At 45.1% G+C, this 19796-nt stretch overlaps 1 protein-coding gene across 1 annotated transcript in view; it reads left to right on the forward strand.

Annotated features, from left to right (window-relative positions):
* The first annotated feature begins 15876 nt into the window (after positions 1-15876).
* The window catches only part of SLC1A7 (solute carrier family 1 member 7), a 33075-nt gene continuing 29155 nt past the window's right edge, over positions 15877-19796 (forward strand). The window contains exon 1 of the mRNA XM_066594760.1: positions 15877-16088. Coding sequence (XP_066450857.1) covers positions 15877-16088 — 212 coding nt within the window. The remainder of the gene's footprint in view (positions 16089-19796) is intronic.

Consider the following 19796-nt stretch of genomic DNA (forward strand, 5'->3'; position numbering starts at 1 on the left):
AGATGAGCGAGTATACTCCCTAAGGCACATTACTCGATCGAGTAGTGCCTTAGCCGAGTATCTCCCCGCTCGTCTCTAAAGATTCGGGGGCGGGCGGGTGGCGGGGGAGACCGGGTAGGAACGGAGGGGAGATCTCTCTCTCCCTCTCTCCCCCCCACCCTGCTCCCTGCCACAACTCACCTGTCACCCATGCCGGCCCCCGAATCTTTACTCGAGCGAGTAGTGCCTTAGCCGAGTATCCTCCCGCTCGTCTCTACTGTGCCTTAGCGAGTATACTCGCTCATCTCTATTGCTTATGCGATAACGTATTTTACTGTATCTTTAGTGCCCTCGAGGCATGTTCATTTGCACGCGGCAAAAATACTCACCGATTGAAATGGGTAATTAGTCTAATGACTTCCAGATGTGTTCTTTTTCCTGTACAATTACGTAGTGTTTCATGCATCTCCTAGCGCAGTGCGCACGCATTTGGGTTTCCCCAGTGACTTCTATGGGGACTTTTGCTGTGCAAATGCGTAGAAAAACAGCATGCTGCATTTTTTTAGAGCCACCGAAAGGCGCCGGAATATACGTGCATGTGAATGAACACACTGAAATCAATGGGTTCTATTCTCTGCATATTGCGTGTGCAGATTTTGCATGCGCAAATACGCCCGTGTGAAAGGGCCCTTACCTGAAGCTGCTGAATATCAATGCAAAATATATAACAGACCCTACAATCTGCCATCCGTAATACTGATGTATTCTTATGTGGCAATGGGACCATCGGGCCCCTGAAGCATCGGGGCCCAGGAGCGACTACTACTTCTGCATCCCCTGCAGCTGCGCTCTTGATTCAGTGATTTGCTGGCATTAGGTAACAGTTTCTTGCATTGGCTATAACCTTTTATGACCTTGGGTCAACCAAAATAGCTCAGAATAATGCATTACCTAATTGCTAATTAGATGTCAATTTGCTGGCACGCAGCTCCGTGTGACATGTCAAGAACATGAAAACAAATCCATACCAACAAGGTGCATACAGTAAGACTAGGAGTGAGCCGGATTAGAGTATCACCTGTCCATCTGGTGTCAGGCTCTGCAGTACTCAGGATCTTACCCGAGCATGGAGCGGGATGCAATGTTTAGCATATACCATGTAATATCTGCATTAGTCAATGCCAATATGTCATATGCATCGGTTCCTGGGCAAAGTCACTTGAATGAATGGGCATGATGAACAGTCGAATTCAAGGACTGTGGTGAGAAGTGGACATGGTTAGTTTGTATACACTGTGCACTTGGTGTATTTGTACACGTGACTATAAGGACAGAATTTTCTTCAGTACATGTCATTGATTTGGTGACCGAGGGGGGGGTGGAAAGTTATGGGAGGTGCAGAGGTAGTAGTCGCACACTTCACAAGGGTCCTAGGTCCAGCTGGACAGTCCCTGGTTTTTGGTGCGGTCCCGGGAATCGTTATGTATGTCCTGATTTTGACACGATCTGTGTCCTGGGGATGCATATACAGTTGAAATCAGTCGTGGAGTAGACAGCTATTAGCTCCCTGCTCCACCAATTACTATATGACCTTCCCGATTGTGGAAGGGGATGTCTCCACTTATCCCTCCCTGTGGGCAGTACAGTTTGATATTGGGAAGGACAGGCAACCCGGCAGGTCTCAAGTGGCAGGAAGAGTCAGAGGCCAGTCAAGGATTATGAAATAAGGAGGTAGTTGGCCTGTTGGATGAATTTATACAGGATGGAGCAGAGGAGAGTAGGCCTAGAAGACAGGGAATCTTGTGAGGAGCAGAGCTGATGCAGACCGGAGTTCCACCAGCAGAGCACAGTAAGGGGGTATCCTTACTATGAGGGGACTTCCTTAGTGTAAGGAGGGTACTAAGGGGGTATCAGGACTATGAAGGGGGCACCAAGGGGGTATCCTTACTATCAGGGGACATCATTAGTGTAAGGAGGGTACTAAGGGGGTATCAGGACTATGAAAGGGGCACCAAGGAGGTATCCTTACTATGAGGGGACATCCTTAGTGTAAGGAGGGTACTAAGGAGGCATCAGGACTATGAAGGGAGCACCAAGGAGGTATCCTTACTATGAGGGGACATCCTTAGTGTAAGGAGGGTACTAAGGAGGCATCAGGACTATGAAGGGGGCACCAAGGGGGTATCCTTACTATGAGGGGACATCCTTAGTGTAAGGATAGTACTAAGGGGGCATCATTACTATGTAGGCTTTTAAGGGGGTACTGTTATCATGTGGGGCACTAAGGGGTTACTATTTGTTTGTTATTATTATTGTAAAAAAAAAGGATACTAAAAGTTTTAAAAGCCTCTTTTCCAGTATTTACAATACCAAAAACAAACATAAATAACCCTAAAAAACATATTTAGTGTTGCCACATCTGTAAAAGTCTGAGGTATCGAAGTATGATCTGGATTATGATTTCTCCAGCAGGCTTTGGGGTATTTTGCCGCTTCCGAATTATATCGTGTGCACACATCATCGACCAGAATCAGACACAAATGCTGGTCTAAAACCGGGAGAGTCTCTACCATGTGTAGAGGCTCAAGCCTTTTATTATAACACATGACAACCGCCCTTCAATGGGCGTGCAACAGATTACATCAGTAACATATAAGATTCTCATTTGTCGGATCATATAGAATCCCCCACCTCTCTGCCCACCCCCTTCCAAGTGCTGAGGTAGTATGGACTTTTGTCCTAGCTGAAGTCAGCTCCGTGTAGTGATGAATCATTGTTTAACTAGTTTGTGTGAAGGGAGTGGAAGGGGGCTAGGTAAACACTCAGTATTGAACACAGGATATACACATAACACTATAGCCCTTAACTCTTAGAGGTCTCTTGTGCAATCCCTATGTACTTAGCTAACATTAGATCAGACATCCATTGTCTAGCAAATACCATGATTAGATTGTGTGTGTCCTTTAAACTCCTGAGCTAAAAGTCATTACAACAGCAAAATACATTTGGGTTATATTAATCGATAGACATTTTATACAAAATAATCATCATGTCTATCACAATCCCCCCTTAAAATGTCTATCCTCTAATTCTCTATCTAATTTTCACAGTTCCCTGCGCATGAGCCTATAACTGGAGCGCGTTGAAGGTTCGTTTTAGGGTCTTCAAGGAGGTGTAGGACTTGTCCACTCCTTCTGGGGATGCATCCAGCATCAGTTTCACAGGTCTCTCTGACACAGGGGATAACACAGCAGACTAGAACAGAAAAGGTAACCATCAGTTCACATACAACAGCGACGCCCGTCTGTGCCAGGATCCTTTACCACCCGCTCATCCATGGCGAGTGCTGGTCCCAAAAGTTAGCTCTTTCCTATAACTGGAGCGGTCAGCTTCTTAATGGCAACTGCGTCTTTACCCGCGGGTCACGTGTCGTCTAGGATGTAGGTACAACAAGTCTCCCCTATCATCTTACAGACACTCCCCTTTTTAGCTAAAGTCATATCTAAGGTCATTCTATTTTGAAAAAGTCATAGTCGAGGTAGGTCCTATTGGTCGACTAGTCCCTATAAGGCGTCTCTAGTATAATTTATAAACTACTGCTAATTATAATAACCATAATTAATCCAGTCAACGTTTATTTACCATAATGATCAGGAAAATGGACTCGAATCTAGTTTTAACTTGGTCTCTAATTTTTAAAACTCGTCAGGTACCCCCCTTGGCTATCCTATGATGTCAATGTATACGTGTAGATCAAAACTACCACCAGGGGTCTCTCTTCTTGCTCTAGCATAATGTTACAATACTAGTAGCGTGCACAGGTACGCACGGCGTGGGACTCCCTAATCTTCACCCACACCAATGTCCCTCCTGGAGATAGTCCTAATGGTGAACACGTCCAGGTCGCCTCACCCTTGCGTCAGGGTTTTCCCACTGCCCATAAGTCCCTACTCCTAGGAGGGGGGGGATCCCTACCTCACCTCAGAGGGAGGCCATGGATTCCCTGGGCTCATTTCCGGGCATCCATACCCTCTATCTGTACAAGTTAACACCCCACAGGGTGTGCCCTCGCCGGAACCTAAGGTCTTCTGCACTATCCCTTGGCAAATGGGAATTCCACTGACAATCCATCTGAGGAGATCGGGGCAGGCACAGTACTAGTACATTTCTCCTTTTCTTTGGTAGCGTATGTGGTTGGCATTATCGGAACTGGCTCTTCATCTTTTTTAAACAAGGGAAATATTGCTGAGTTCCCCAAAAATCTCCCTCCACCCTGCCTAATTGCCTGGCAGGTGTAGTTTCCAGGGTAGTCAGTAATACTCTCTCCGGTGCAAAACACTTAAGTAGTTATAGAGTATTCCTTCTTCCATTTCTCACGGACAGTGTAATTAGCGGAAATGTTCGTGAAGAGACTAAGCATCTACAGGGAGATTTAGGGGGACCATCCCTGAGTGTAGTCGGGCACTACCGCACACGCAACAGTTAGACTTGTTGCTCCTGTTAGCATTGTACCTCATCAACTCCAACCAGAGATTCTGGTCAGAGTAGCCAGTCGCTACTCTCAAGGTGTCCTCAAAAGGTAGGGTTGGCTATGATCATCATGTTCGTCAAGGTCTTTATCTTACGGCGGAGGGGGTTAATTATGGGCACGGGACTAAGTGAAGGCTTCCATTCGGCTGCATCTACCATATCCCTTGTTTTAAACTTCCCTAAGGGATCTGTCCTCCCGTACCGGTATGTCCCCAGACTATAAGTCTCCCCGTCCCCCGGACTTGGATCTCCCATGGTTAATGTAAAAACCGCATTAAAACCAAGCAACATACTAAGTTCAGCCTTCCAATACCTGCTGTCCTTATTATTCTCAAGGAGGGTTATACGACTAATTAGGGATTTCCCGCTCTTATCTTTCTTATTTAAGGCACTTCGCGGTTTATAGGACTAGTCTGTTCCTGCGTTCCTTCCCACTAATCCCCAATAACGGCAGTCTTCTCCCCAGACGTTATCAGTGGCGCGTACATATTGTATTCCCCGGGTATATAAGTCATATAACCAGCTGGACTGAGCTAAATCTGGCCTGCGGTGGGATCTTGCGCCTAGACGAGGGACCACAGTACAATAGTCGAAGGAATATGCGGCTACTTGAGCATTGGACGAGTTATACTAGAAGGTAACCATACCCCCATATTCTTCCGACTAAGGATTCCAGTTGCCACCCTCCTCTCTCACTAGCCCTAACCAGAGTAATGTCTTTGGCACAACTAAGACTGGTCTCCCGGATCTGAAGCTTTCTTACAGTATGAAGCATGGATCCATGTAAGTCTTTCGGCTAGTTTCACAGCTGTGGCAGTAGTCAGAAGCACCTGGTAGGGGCCATCAAATCGGGGCTCAGGAGGGTGCTTCCTGAGGAACTTCTTGACGCACACCCAATCCCCAGGCTGCAAGATACGTGTCCCAGTGTCTGCCTCTGAGTCTGGAAGAGAACACCTGTGCATAGGCTTTGGTTAGTTCTTTAACAACGGAAATCACATACTCAGTCAACACATCAGATTGTAATTGTAACCACTGAGGATAGTAAAGACCTAGCCTTGGGGCTAGCCCAAACAATCTCGTAGGGAGATAATGTATAATCCCCCCTGGGTTCATATCTAACACTGTATAAGGCTATTGGAGGACAGTCTTTCCAAAGTGGCGTCATTTTTAAGTATCTTACTTTTTAGCGTGCCACTACGTCTCTCCACCTTTCCACTACTCTAAAGGTGGTACAGTATGTAAAAGGCCTGGGATACACCCAGAGCAGAGACATGACATGTTACATTCACCTGCGAAGTTTATACCTCTGTCTGACTCTGAATCACTTCTGGTACCCCATATTCACAGTTTACCTCGTTCATGAGCTTCTTTGCGGTTACCTACTTGTTTACCTTGGTAACAGGGTCGGCCTCCAACCTGCAAAGACATCAACAACAACAAGCACGTAGTCATACTTCCCAACAAGTGGGAGCTGAACGTAGTCAATTTGCAATCCCTGAAATGGGTAGAGTGGTCCCGGCAAGTGTGATGTGGCAAATTTACTTCTGCCCTGACTCACCTATGGCAAAGATCATGCTAAACCGGACAAATGATGCAGCAGCTACAGACAACCCAGAAGTCGCCCATCGTCTTTCAAGCGTCCTCGTCATTGCTGGTTTACTAGGTGGGTCTTTGCGTCCATCAGCTGGGCCATCATGGGATACAGGAACTGTGGTGGGCAAGTGCTGTTGACTGTTCACCACACGCTGTCCTGTTTCTGCTGCTCCCATATTAGTCCATTTATTCTTTTCTTCCTTGCTGGCTTGTAACTGTAAAAGTCTTTAGCATATCAAAGTCCAAATTTTTGTCAATGTCCAAAGTTTTTACCACTGACTCATGCTGTCAGTATCTTTCTTCTTTCTTCCACGGCTTGAGGGCCGCTGCCTTTGCTGCGCTGTCAGCGAGGGTGTCGTCTCTCGCCTCTCCAGTGTAGGAATCGGTGCGAACTCTCAACTTTGTCAGGTAGAAGTAGGGCCTCCATGCGACTCTGTACCATTCTCAATTGGTTGTCCTGCTAAGGTAAAAACTGTCTGGCCTTCCATATTGGGCCGTAATCATGAGCTGTGCCAAATGCATACCAGGAGTCAGTGTAAAGGGTTGCCGGTCTTACCTCTCGCCACTCTACTCGCCTCAGTGAGGGCCTTCAATTCCGCTTCTTGTACTGAGACATGCGGAGGCAGAACTCCTGCTTCTAGGACATCTTGTTGTGTGACCACTGCATATCCGATGTGGAGTCATCAATCCTCACCCTGGTACCATCTGCAAAAAGCTCAACATATGCATTATCAACAGGGGTTCTGGTAACTGTTTGCATACCTGCAGTTTCTTACCGAATTAGTACTAAATAATCGTACTGATGTTCTATTTCACATGGCTCGGAATCTTGTTATCTTATTCCATTTATTTATTTATTTATTTATTTCAAACCCAATCGCTGATCTACAACACCTAGATCATCTATGGCCCAGATCACCTATGCCTCCCCCCTTTTGAACCGGAATACTCAATGGAAAAAGAGTCATTGCGTTCAAACTAGTAAACCAAGAGGCACAAAAACAAGCACTTTGTAGGTCAAGGTGACATTGTATGCAGCGAAGTCTGAGCGAAAATCTCCTTACAAAAAAAAATGTTTTGTTTTGTTTTCCTTTCAGGTCGCAGTTAGTATTTTTTAACACAAGGGGGCGCCACACAATTCAAATTTTACGTCACCCAGTGTAATAGTATTTCAGGGTATGGCCAGCGTTTAGCTTTTACTCTCCTGTCGGAATATAATTATAGCTTCAGTGTAAACTGACACTAGAATATACAAAAGACTTAAAGAAAAACTAAAGAATACGGATGAATTAACATCCTACTCTGGGCAATTCAGTTCCTCTTTCTTCACATAAAAAGTAAAATTACTTCACCAAATTGCATGAAAAAGTTTGCTGGTTGACTATAGGGAAATTATTTCATCTGTAGGAGCCTTCCGTAACATCATCTGTCTGAGTATCCATTGGAGAAGCGGGCAGTGGAAAACAGAGCCCCTGGAAACATGAGAGAGCGTCCCCTGTCATGTATTCCTGGTCTCTGCCCCCCATGCATCAACTCCAATCTTCCATGCACTATAAACCAGCTTAGTCGTCTACTATGTCCCAAGCTGCATCTCCACAAAGGTTTGTTTCCCTGAACTTATCACACATCCAAAGTGGCCACATCTTGGAGCGTAACAAAGTCTGGTCAAACAAAACCTTACTTCAGACAATCATGATGTTAGCACTGGATACAGTGGCATTGGGGAATATAGGCCTCCCAAGTGCAGCAAAATGGCCACCAGAGGCAGAAAGGGGCGGGGCTACAGATCTCCCAGGTGAGGCAAAATGGCCGCTGGAGGAACGGGCGGGGCCAGGGGCAGCAGCACTTCCAGGTGAGGCAAAATGGCCGCTGGAGGAGGAAGGGGCGGGGCCAAGTCCTGTCCCAGATGGGGAGGGACCGGAAGTAACATCACACACCCTGAAAGTGAGCACATGGGGGGGGGAGTAACTTCAGGGTGGGGGCAGGCCTCACTACATTTACTGCAGAGTCACACTATGTTGGACTGTAAACATTGCAAGCGCGGCCGCCATTACAGGGAGGGGCTGTAGTGAACACAAAGGCATTACATTGTTCATTAGCAATACACATACCCCCCCTACACGCTTTCCCCTCTTGACTCTCTTAATTACGTTATACCTCCTCCTAGCAATCTAAAAACACCTTTCTTTCTGCTAGGCTTCCTGCTCATCTTCTGAAAACTTTCTACAACCTATCTTATCTGTCCATGACCTGACATTTCTTTCTGCAACTTTTCCTGGTCCTTTCCCATCAGCAACCAAATCACAAGCTCTATGACCTTTGTCCTTGCTCACTTTGCTCAACTCTATGCTACCTGCTTATTCTAGCCTATTCGAAGTTTCTGGACACAGTAGTGTTCCTCTTGTAAAATCCGCTTTCTTCAAATCCTTCCAATATAACCTCTCTTTCCCACTCAGATTACAATGCACATTAATTCTACAAAACACAGGGAAAGACAAAGTAAACAGAAAGGGTTAATTGGAAAAAGCTTTCAGTTCACTCTTATCAGCAGCCCTCCCCCCTGATAATAAACACTGCACATTCTTTCTATAGTACCAAACAGACGGGATTACTGGAGAATACCCACAACGGCTCAAGGTATATATCTCATCTACCTTTATAACAACCAACCTCTACTAGTAATCCGTCTGGACAGGACATTTTAGCTATACACAGAGACTGACGATTATTTTCAATGACCAAGAGTTTTCTGGAAGCTTCAGCCGTCACAAAGCACGGCTATACTCACACGTATATACCTTTCCACATATGAGAACATAACACGCTCAATCATAAAGGTAAGTATACGTATCATAAATCTTCCTAACCTCACACTAGTTTTACCTAGGAGCACGTGTCACTGGCGTGTTCCCTCAGACTTAAACAGCCGAGTCCGCCCTCCTGACACATTAACCCTCACAGAATTTATCTCTTGGTCTTGTATACACAATTTTTAACCGTCTCAGACATAGCAGCCACAGCATACAAAATACCCCTAGACAGGTAACATGGTGATTTTTCCGAGTGGACAGAACTAGAGTTATTACCTGTCTTTCAGTGAAGGTCCAGTCTGGATCAGGAACAGGCAGAAAAGCAGTCAGAACCCAGCTCATATCGGTAGATTTACATAAAGCAATCTTACCGTGTTCTGTACAAAATAATCATCATGTCTATCACAAGTAATGCATTATTTATCCCTCATGATGAAAAAAAATGCTAAACGCCAGGGCTGCACTTTTTCTGTCACCCCATCTCTAAGAAAAGATTTGATAAAAAGTGATTAAAAAGTTATATGCATTCCAAAATAGAAACTACAGGACGTCCCGCAAAAATCAACGGAAAAATAAAAAAGTTATGGCGGTCAGAAGATGGCAGCAGGATTTACTTTTTCTTCAAAGATATTTATTGTGTGAAAGAAGTACAGAAGAAACAGCTACATGAATCTGGTATTGTTGTGATCGTTCTGACCCGTACAATAAAGATTATCTGCTATAAAAACAATAAAATCACAGAGGTGAGAGAAAAAATAAGGACATTATTCACTGAAAAGGAAGCCAGTAATGCCACACCAGCTAGACTGCAGGCCAGGGGCAATTGCCGTAGACCCTAGTAGAATGCGATAATTTGGAGGAGCTACTTGTTCAATGCAGACTAAGGGCTTATTCAGGCGTCCGTATATCGGCCGGGTTTTCACGCTTGGCCGATATACGCTGTCTCTCCAACTCACCGACCCTCTGCTTCTCTCCTCCCCTCCGAGCAGTTTGCAGTGGGACTCGGCGGAACGAGGGTGGAGCTAAGCTGCCGCCCCCTCCCCACCCTTTGGCCATAGCCAGCAATGAGAGTGAGCGGGACAGAGCATAGCTTAGCCCCGCCCCTCCCGGCCCCTCACATTGCAAACGCAGGAGTGGAGGAGAGAGGCAGAGTGACGGTGAGGGGGAGGGAAGGGGGGACTGCTGAGATGGAAGCGTATATCGACCGGCCGTGAAAACGCCGGCCGATATACTCCCATGGGAATAAGCCCTAATAATGCAAGCCACTCACTCAACCCAGCCCAGGGGGGATGGGGGGGGGGGGGAGAACTGACTGCAAACATAGTCTGCACATGTGAACGGATACCAAAGACACCAACCACAGATAGGTGCGCCACACCATACAGGAGTGCGACCCCTACTGACAAAGCAGTGGATCGCGCTGTATCTCCACAGTGGGTCACATCTTGGGCTCCCCCAAATGTATAGCAAACTGTGTGCAAAAAATATGCATGCTATAAAAACAAGATTCCCCAGGATGATGGAATTACTTTTTTTCCATTTCACTCCACTTATAAATTTTTAAAATGAAACTTTTTTTGAAAGTAGGGAGGAAAAAATAAAAATGGAAAAAAAGGCTGCTTTATTAAAGGGTTAAAAGAGGAGTAATGTTAAAGTGGTATTCCCATCTCAGACATATCTACAGGATATGCTACCAATATGTGATAGGTACAGGTCCCATCTGAGATCTGCATCTATGTAAAGAACAGCGTCCAATGGACCGACCCCCGAACTCTAAACACCCGGTCATCCTCCATCATAGCAAACTGTATGTACGGAAACAATTAAGTACGTCTGTTTATTGCATCTGAGGCCACCATAGTCTTGGAGGTTGGCCGTCGCTGCCCCAGGTAATCAGAGTGAAATGTCAAGGGTGTTTCAAGAGATCAAGCAAGGCGCAAGCTTTGTTGCATTGTCCTGGGTCACATGTGCCGTGAAATCTGCTTCTCCATGTGTGGTGCTCCTGAGTCATCCTTAGTGCTGAGATTAGTGTGATCAGGGTAAGCATCCCAGACAGCTTCTTCAATAATCCACATGTTCTCTGCTCGCTGTCCAGATGGCTTCTTGCACTGGATTTCTGTTTTTTTCCCAAATCCAAAAGTTACAACACAACAATACATTGTATAGAAACAGGTGCGAAGACCGAGCAAACATTGCAGATGTTACAGGTCACGTCCTCAGCGTAACGCCAGCAAGCCTGAAAAGCAATTATGTAACAAATATAGTAATAATGTGCTTTCTAGTGATGAGCCGGTTTACCGAATTTCAACAAAAAGTTTGTTTCGATGTAACACTTTCCAATCCACTGTCTGACGTCTAAAGACATTCTGATTGAAGGCTGTACAGCTCCGATGTCGGAAGACGTCCAGCAGGGTATTCTTACTGTAGATTACTGGCCTCTCTGTTGTCGGGTGCATCTCTGGCATGTTACATACTGCAGTACTGGCTCTAGTCAGCAGATGGCACCATTGTATAATGGCAGAAAGAGAAAGCCCCCTAGGTAACCCTGAATCCAAAATTGGATTGCAAAGGGTTGATTTTGAACCAAACTGGGACTTTACCAATCCCCCTAAAACTGGTGTATAACACTGTCTAAGGCTGCTTTCACATCTGCACTTAGGGTTCTGCTTTCCTGCTCCATCTGGAAAACAGGAAAGGGGAATTCCCATGGCTGAACAGCTCCGTGTTTGATGAAACTGAGCAATGCCGAATGGACTCCATTGACCCCAGCTTTTAACCGGACGAAAAAGCGCTGCATGCAGTGCTTTTTCGTCTGGTATTTTCTGCCAGAACTGTGTCAGAACCTCCAAGGATCCAATGCAGATGTGAAACCACCCATAGGGCTCGGTCAGACGAGCATGTGTTACACGCTGCTACAGCAAGCATGTAAAACCACGCGTTTATAGCAACCAATAGGCTTCTAAAAAGGAACGGACAGCGAGTGCCGACTCGCCTATCGGCTCCATGGTGCGCACTGTCCAGGGTGCTTACCATAGGCTCCTATGGGAGCCGTGGAAGGAGGCTGCCCGCACCATGGACGTGTGAACAGACTGCTCCGCAGAGCTAGGGGCGGCCCGTTCACGCGCAGAATTCCCTGCATGTCAGCAGCGTGGTTTACACGTTGCTTAGCAGTGTGTAAACCACACTTGTTTGACCAAGCCCTTAAGACAAACTTGCACGAGCGTGTTTGCTCGCTTATTTGCATCTGTAAAATCTGCAAGCACAATACGCTCGAGAATAGCACTCATGGATTTCAATAGGTTCATTCCGTCTACTTATTTTTCTGCACGTATTCCGTGCATGTGAAAAAAAAATGCAGGATGCTCTATTTTTGTGCACATTTGCGAACTAAAGGCCCTACAGAAGCCTATGGTGCTACGCAATTGTGCAGGAAAAAGAACACATCTGGAACTAATTAGGCTGAATAGCCATTTAGGTTGGGGCTCAGCTGGGTTCCGTGGCCATTTGATACAGTAATATGTGCAAAAACACACGCGAAAGCGTGTCGTCGTGGCGGAACTGTGCTGTGCTTATTCGAGCGCTTTTGCGCATACCCTCGCGTGAGTCTGGCCTGTAAGAGCCATAAAAGCTCTGTACAAAACCATTAGGACACCTACGAGTTTATCTAAGTATTTTTCAGCTGTTTTAAGGTAAAATTAAGGATTAAAAGACGAGAAAATAAAGAGGGAAAATGAAAAGAAAAAAAAACGGAAGATAATAAAAAAGAAGGAAATAGAAGGGAAAAAAGGTACTTTTTCCTTCTTCTTCCTTGTTGTTCTTTTCCCTTTTCCTTCCTCTTTCAGTGGGTTGGGTTAAGATGAAACACCTGAGGTTCAGGTTCTTACTGAACCAAACTTTTAGCAAAATTCGACCCAAAACAGCGTTCTACTTTTCGGTTCACTCAACACTAATGCTTTCAAATGTAAATCTATTCAAACTTTTGTTTAAAAAAATCTATTATTTCAGCTGATTTTGCATTTCGGGTCTGTTTTGGATGAAATTGCCCATAATAGCAGCAATATGTTTGTGACTCAGAGACACAATAATTGTGAAACGTTTTACATTTTCTCCTATTGGTATTTGATGCAGATGATACAAAAGCATTATCATGTAGTTTCAGTTATATGACTCAACACATTTTGAACTTCCAGTTTCCACTCATAGGCGTTATACTCTGGTTTTATTCTTAAAGGGAACCTGTCACCTTGGAATAGCACCATAAACTAAGTTATGGTGCTGTTTGGGGAGGTGATGGGGGGCATATATTTTTTTATGCCAACCCATTCCTGCGCTCTCCGTCGTTGAAGACTGTGCATGGTCTTTTCAGACCATTGTGTGCTCACTCTCCTATAGACTTCTATGAGCCGATGCTGGTCAGCTGTTCACTTGGGCGCATATATTGTATTTCAGCCGCACTTCAGTAGCGGTGAGCGATTCCAGCGACCTCATTGGTTGTTGGGTACACCCCCCCCTTTGGAGATGCTGCTGAAATCCCAAATATGCCACTTGGGATGCTGTTTTGCTACACAAAGCAGGAAGCACACAGCTCCATACACTTTGCAGTGGCCCAGTATGGTATTGCCAGGGCCGTTTCTAAAGCTTGTGCTGCCAATAGGCACTGATACTGAATTTGCCCCCTTAATAAGGTCCCATTCAAATGATATGAAGTCCATGAAGGAATTTAGGTCACAACCTGAAGCAGAAATTCAAGGTTGAACTTCAGATTTCTGCTATGGATTTGCATTTGAAAATGTCACGCACCTAGATTTCTCAATGCAGAATCGGCCTCAAGAATAGCCATGTCAATGTTTTTTTCTATGACGTGGATTTCACGTCCGAGCCATATGAACTACAGCATTCCTTTTGAAGTCAATGGGATGCAAAAAGAACACAGATGCAAACACAGATTTTTGGTGTGGAATTTGCATCAGATTTTGCATAAATCAACCCCGGTGTGAACAGAGCCTTAAACCATACCTCGAGTTATAACATGTTTCTGCTGGTACCTGAAGTTTCATTGTGCCCCTGGACAATGGGCAATCTTGTATTTTAGACAACAGTATGATGCCAGAAAGCTCTTCTACTCTACAAAGTTTTAGGTGGCAGATTTAAAGTTCATATGGAGATTAATGGAGAAATTACTGTAGTGCAGAACCATATTACATATATACACGGTACCAGAACCAAGCTTGCTACATAGATACTGTAACAGAACCGAGCTTACTACATAGATATGCTACCAGAACCAAGCCAAGAATTATATATCAACTACTAATGTAAACAAGAACAGATGCATCAAAAACAGCAAATTGTTAACATAAAGGCCCCAAAAATGTGTATATATTTGGTAAATATGTGCCAAATACCTGTATATGTTTTTGCTAAAACTTTAACCTGCACTTGTACACAGCGATACATTTCAGGTTTAAGGGCTAATCCCCACGGCCGAATTTCTGCTGCGTCTTACGCAGCGGAAATCCACGGCGTTATGCCGCAGCTGTTACGTTCTATTGAATCTAATAGCTCAATGTTCACGCTGTGGAATTCCACGTGGATTTCCACAGCGTGAAAGAAACCGCGGCATGCTCTAATTGCCGCGGGAATACGTGCGGACGGCTTCCGTTGTATTTCTAAAGGAAGCCGGCCATGACGCTATATTTCTGCTGTAGCACAGTGGAAGTATCACATTAATACGTGCCACCGCCGGCCTCGTCATTCTGCACTGCCGGCTCATCATGCGCATGTACTGTGCATGCGCGCCGGTTCGAGGGGCGGGAATAACGCGGCGGATCCAGGAGGTGAGTATGAGGGTTTTGGGGGGGTGCCGTGGTGGACTCCGCTGCAATATTCCGCTAGCGGAGTCTGCCACGGCTGTGGGCATGGTGCCTATGTCACATCTGTGTTAGGGCTACAGTCATATTTCTGGTTCACTGTTCCATTTTTGGAGCAGAGAAATGTAGTTAAAACGGAAATCAGTGCTTCAGGCTTTTCCCCATTGATTTCAATGGTGCTTAAAAACAGAAAGAAAACGGAAGGCTTCCTGTTTGTTTCCACTTCGTTAGGTTTCCTTTTTTTAAACAGAACAAATAGCGCTGCAGGCTGCGGAAATGTAAACCCAACGGAATGGAAGCAAATAGCCTCAATCTCATTCACTTCAATGGGAGCCGTGCCTGCAATACCCATACCAGGCCATTGCAGTGCGCACTTAGCTGGCTGCTTTGTACTCTGAAACAGCAGCCCATGCGAACAGCTGGCCAGCAAGGGTTTCGGACAACAGTTCCCTGACGATCGGCTATTGATTACTTATCCTGAGTGAAGATCATAGTAAGATAGTATGTAAGGCCGAAAAAAAAGATGTCCATCCAGTTCAGCCTATTAACCCCCAATGTTGATCCAGAGGAAGGCAAAAATAATTAAACATCAATTATTCAGAGCTGAAAACTCCATTTAATGGATTCATACAACTCTTAATTGATCTCCATACTAATTGTATAAATATGTACTCAATGAGCTCCACCTAGTGGTGCTACAAGGAGACAGACTTTTGTCATTTAACGCTATGAGAAGTAGCGGAGCATTCAGAGCTATAAAGATATATGGTGCGACTCATAAGTAGAAATTTATGGTCCCCGAATGGTACGGGTCCTCATTTAGCTCCTGAACCCCAACATTCAGTTCACCCCTCTGCCCCCTTATACTAGTATCTGGCCCCTGTGAAGGGTGCAATCATGGACTCAACATATAAAGTAGACGTAGTTGAGTTCAGTTAGTACTACCATATTATGGCAGTATATTCAATGTATTCATATCTACAGATATGTTTGCACTTAGTGATGTTGGATGTATAGTTATTGAGTTGCATGGATTGTAATATTGATGTATTTGGTACTAATGTAACTTTTTTCTTCTTTTGTTTATTAGCTTGATGTCCGGGTTGGCTGCTCTCGATGCTAAGACATCCAGCCGCTTGGGGATTATCACCATTGCCTACTACTTGTGGACCACCTTTGTGGCGGTGATTGTGGGAATCATCATGGTATCCATCATCCATCCTGGGGGTGCTGCCCAGAAGGAGAACACAGAACACAGCGGGAAGCCGGTGATGAGCTCGGCGGACGCTCTGCTGGACCTGATTCGGTAACTGTGCAGCCCGTGGCTGAGTTATAATGTAACACGCAGCAGATCCATCAAATGGAAGAGGTTTATCAAAGGTTGTCCAAGGAGGAGTATTTAGCAGTGAGCAGTAAGGAAATGATGCCAATAGCTCTAACATTACATATGTGTTACATGCTACCAGATCTATAGAGGTTAGATGGGGAAGTAAGGGTTCTCCAGATAGCTGGAACTAGTTTGAAATAAGTTCTAGGGACACTTTACTCTTATGCTGCATTCACACAGGCAAGTGCGATGTAGGGCAGCGAAAACCGGATCACCTGCGATTTCACTGCAACTTTCATGTGTGTATGATGCATTTTTTTTCAATAAGTACGTGTGCGCAAAAACACACATGGTAGCGCTATGTATTTGTACTGTGATCAAATATTTTTGTGCACGTTTTTGCCCATATTACTGTACTTTTTGTGCTGGCGAGGTGATTTCTCATGGGCGTGGTACACAGCCACGCCGCGATTTAGCAGGCATTTTTGCCTAATTAGTTACAGATGTGTTCTCTTTCCCGCATAATTGTGCAGTGTAATGGGTGCACATTTGCGCTCCCCCCTATAGACGTCTATGAATCAGACAATAATAGGATATGCAGCAATTTTAAAAACCTGGACTATCAGTCAGAGAGAAAAATCGCTAGTGTGAATGAACCCATTCAATGAGTTCTTTTCCTTTATAAGTTCTATCCATCATGAAAGTGGACAAAAACTGCATGGGCATTTTATGTGCACAAAAAAACCCCGCTCCACGCATGTTAAAAATGTGCGTGACTGAAGCTCCATGCCCATTGCTTTCAATGGGGTCGGCGCTACTGCAACTGGCCCCATTGAAAGCAATGGGATGCAGGCAACCCCTTGCAGTGAATTGAAATATAAGCCCTTCCCTGAAAATCATCCCTAGCTGGTGTAAAAATAAAAAAATATATATACATCACCTTCCGCCGCTGTCACGGCTCTAAGCGTGTTCTCTCTTCCACGTTTTTATTTCAAGCCCTTCCCCGAAAATCACTGCGGGGTTGCCTGCATCCCATTGCTTTCAATGGGGCCGGCTACAGTATCAGCCCTATTGAAAGCAATGGGAGAATATCGCGTTCCTTTGCCACAGCTGTGGCAGTGGATTCCTTCATCTCCGTGGGGAGTCCCCTTGTCACTGAACACTGTGACAGTGCTGTCACAGTGTTCAGTGATGAGGGGACTCCCCACGGGGATTTTTTATGCGCAACACAGACCTTCCCGGCGCACGCATGTCCTATCTTTTGCAGGTGCGAGTATTTCGTGCCTGTAAAAGACAGACATGTGAACACTACATAGGGATCCAATGGTTCTATCAGACATGCTTTTTTTTGCGCTCATAGGCACGCGTAAAAAACGCTTGTCTGACTTCGCCTTAAGGCATCATAGGAGACTCGGAGGGTACACAAACACCGGGGACTAATTCACAGCACAGATGTGTCTTGCACCGTTGTAAATGGATCCCGGAAGCACAAAAAATACAGTAAAATGTGCGCAATAGTGCGGCCTTCACAGCACAAAAAATCCAGTTGTTGCAGACGTTTTTGCGCATACACCCATGTGAAGCCACCCAGGCTGTTTCACATGCGATTTTACTGTGATTTTCCTGCGTCTGCTTGGCCTTTTTGCACTAAAAACACGTGATTTGTATCAGATTTAGGGCTCCTTCAGACGAGTGCAAACAAGTTTGTCGCAGCGCAGCTGTGATTTTAAATCCTGTGCAGCCTATTAATTAGTCTTCAGTGTTCTTGATTTTCCAGCAAAATTGTGCAGTTCAACTATGGCGCCTTAGGTGCGCACCAAAATAGAGCGTGTTAGGGTTTTCTTTTTTCACGCGCGAAAGCAGAGGTTAGAACGAACCCATTGAACATATTTTGCTGCAGTAACACGCTCCTATGACTAAGCCCTAAAGCAAACAGTGAGTGGACACCTAGGGCAGAGTAGAAGTAATTGAGGTTGAATTCACCCTGCAAGACACACTGCAAGCTGCCGGCAGATCTTGCTGCAGGACTGAAAATGACGTAACCCTTTCCAATCCAATTTTGGATTGAGGGTTTCCTAAAACGCTTTCTCTTTTTGCTGTTATACAACGGTGCCATCTGCTGGCTAAAGCCAGTGTGTACGTGCCAAAGAGACTCCGACAGCAGAGTGGCTGGCAATAGATGGTAAAAATACCCTGTCGGACGTCTTCTGACATTGGAGCTGTACAAGCTTCAATCAGAATGTAGGAAGAATGTAGAAAGGGTTAAATCTGCCTGCAGTTTCGTATTAAGATTTCCAGATTCTGCAGCACTGTGACTTGTGGTGCGCCTGCGTGCTGTAGAGGAAAGCCCGCTCTAATTCATGCATCTGTTGGATGCCATACTAAACTGGCGTTAAGCCAGTTAGGAGATACATCTTTGTTCCTCTCACTAAGCTTTGTACCCCCTTTAATATACTAAGTATATACTGTATGCACCATCTTCTGCCCCCTAAATGCAATCCACCAGACCACTTTATTTGCTGCAACTTCCTAAATGCAATGAATATACGTGCAATGCCATACACGGCCTGTGGATAGATGTGGCGCTGTTCCTGGACAACCCTTTTAATTTACCCCGTCCATAAGATAAGTTATACATTCATACAGTTTATCTTACCCTTTCTATAAATTGTTACGTGGCTTATATGCCATCAGTCCCTGAACCTGATGTGGGGACAAATTGACCTTATAACAATGTGTGAGATTATCCTGGAAATGTTCCCAGTGTAATTTCACTACGTGATACTTAGTTATAGGAATCAAAATACTTTAATCCCCTTCAAACCCGAATGACAATCTGCCTGATGATCACGAGGGCTCCTCTATCCCCAGCAATCTGAAACTGACCTGAATGTCGCTTACTACGTCTGCCGCTGACACCGGCTTGCTACTGCACCATGGCAGGACTGATAAATGAGCGCACCCCGTACCCGAAAATAGGAAAACTAAGCCCCTCAGCCTAAGATACTATGTTACTATGTGATGTATTAGTCATGTGCAGAATTTTTAACATTTGCCCCATCCATTTACAAGGGACATGTCCTCAAGCTAAGGGCTGCTTCACATGTGAGTATGCGCAATTGCGCTGTGAACAATATTTTTTACCTTACGTTTTGTGCCCACAGGGCATGTTCCTTTGTGCGTGGCAGGTAACCGCGTCGTAATTTAACCCTTTCCAATCCAATCTGTATCCTGGTTTTCCTAGGGGGCTAACTCTTTTTCTGCCGTTCTACAACAGCGCTATATGCTGGCTAAAGCCAGTACTGCATGAGGTAACATGTTGGATAGGCTCCGACAACAGAGAGGCTGGCAATATACAGTAAGAGAACCCCGAAGGACGTCTTCCAACATCGGAGCTGTACAGCCTTAAATCATAATGTCTTCAGACGTCAGACAGTGGATTGGAAAGGGTTAAAGCACTATTTAGTCTAATGGGTTCCAGATTTTTTTGGAGTGGAATTGCGCAGTATTTCGTGCATCTCCTTGCATATTGCACGCACACTTGCACATCCCTCCTATTGACTTTTATGGGGACCTTCGAGCATGCTACGTTTTTTTTTTGCGCGACTGAAATGCGCAGGAAAAATATGTGCATAATGAATGAACCCACCCATTGGAATCAATTGGTTCTATACTCTGCGTGTTTCA

Source organism: Eleutherodactylus coqui, chromosome 3 (genome assembly GCF_035609145.1).
Source record: "Eleutherodactylus coqui strain aEleCoq1 chromosome 3, aEleCoq1.hap1, whole genome shotgun sequence".
NCBI lineage: Eukaryota > Metazoa > Chordata > Amphibia > Anura > Eleutherodactylidae > Eleutherodactylus > Eleutherodactylus coqui.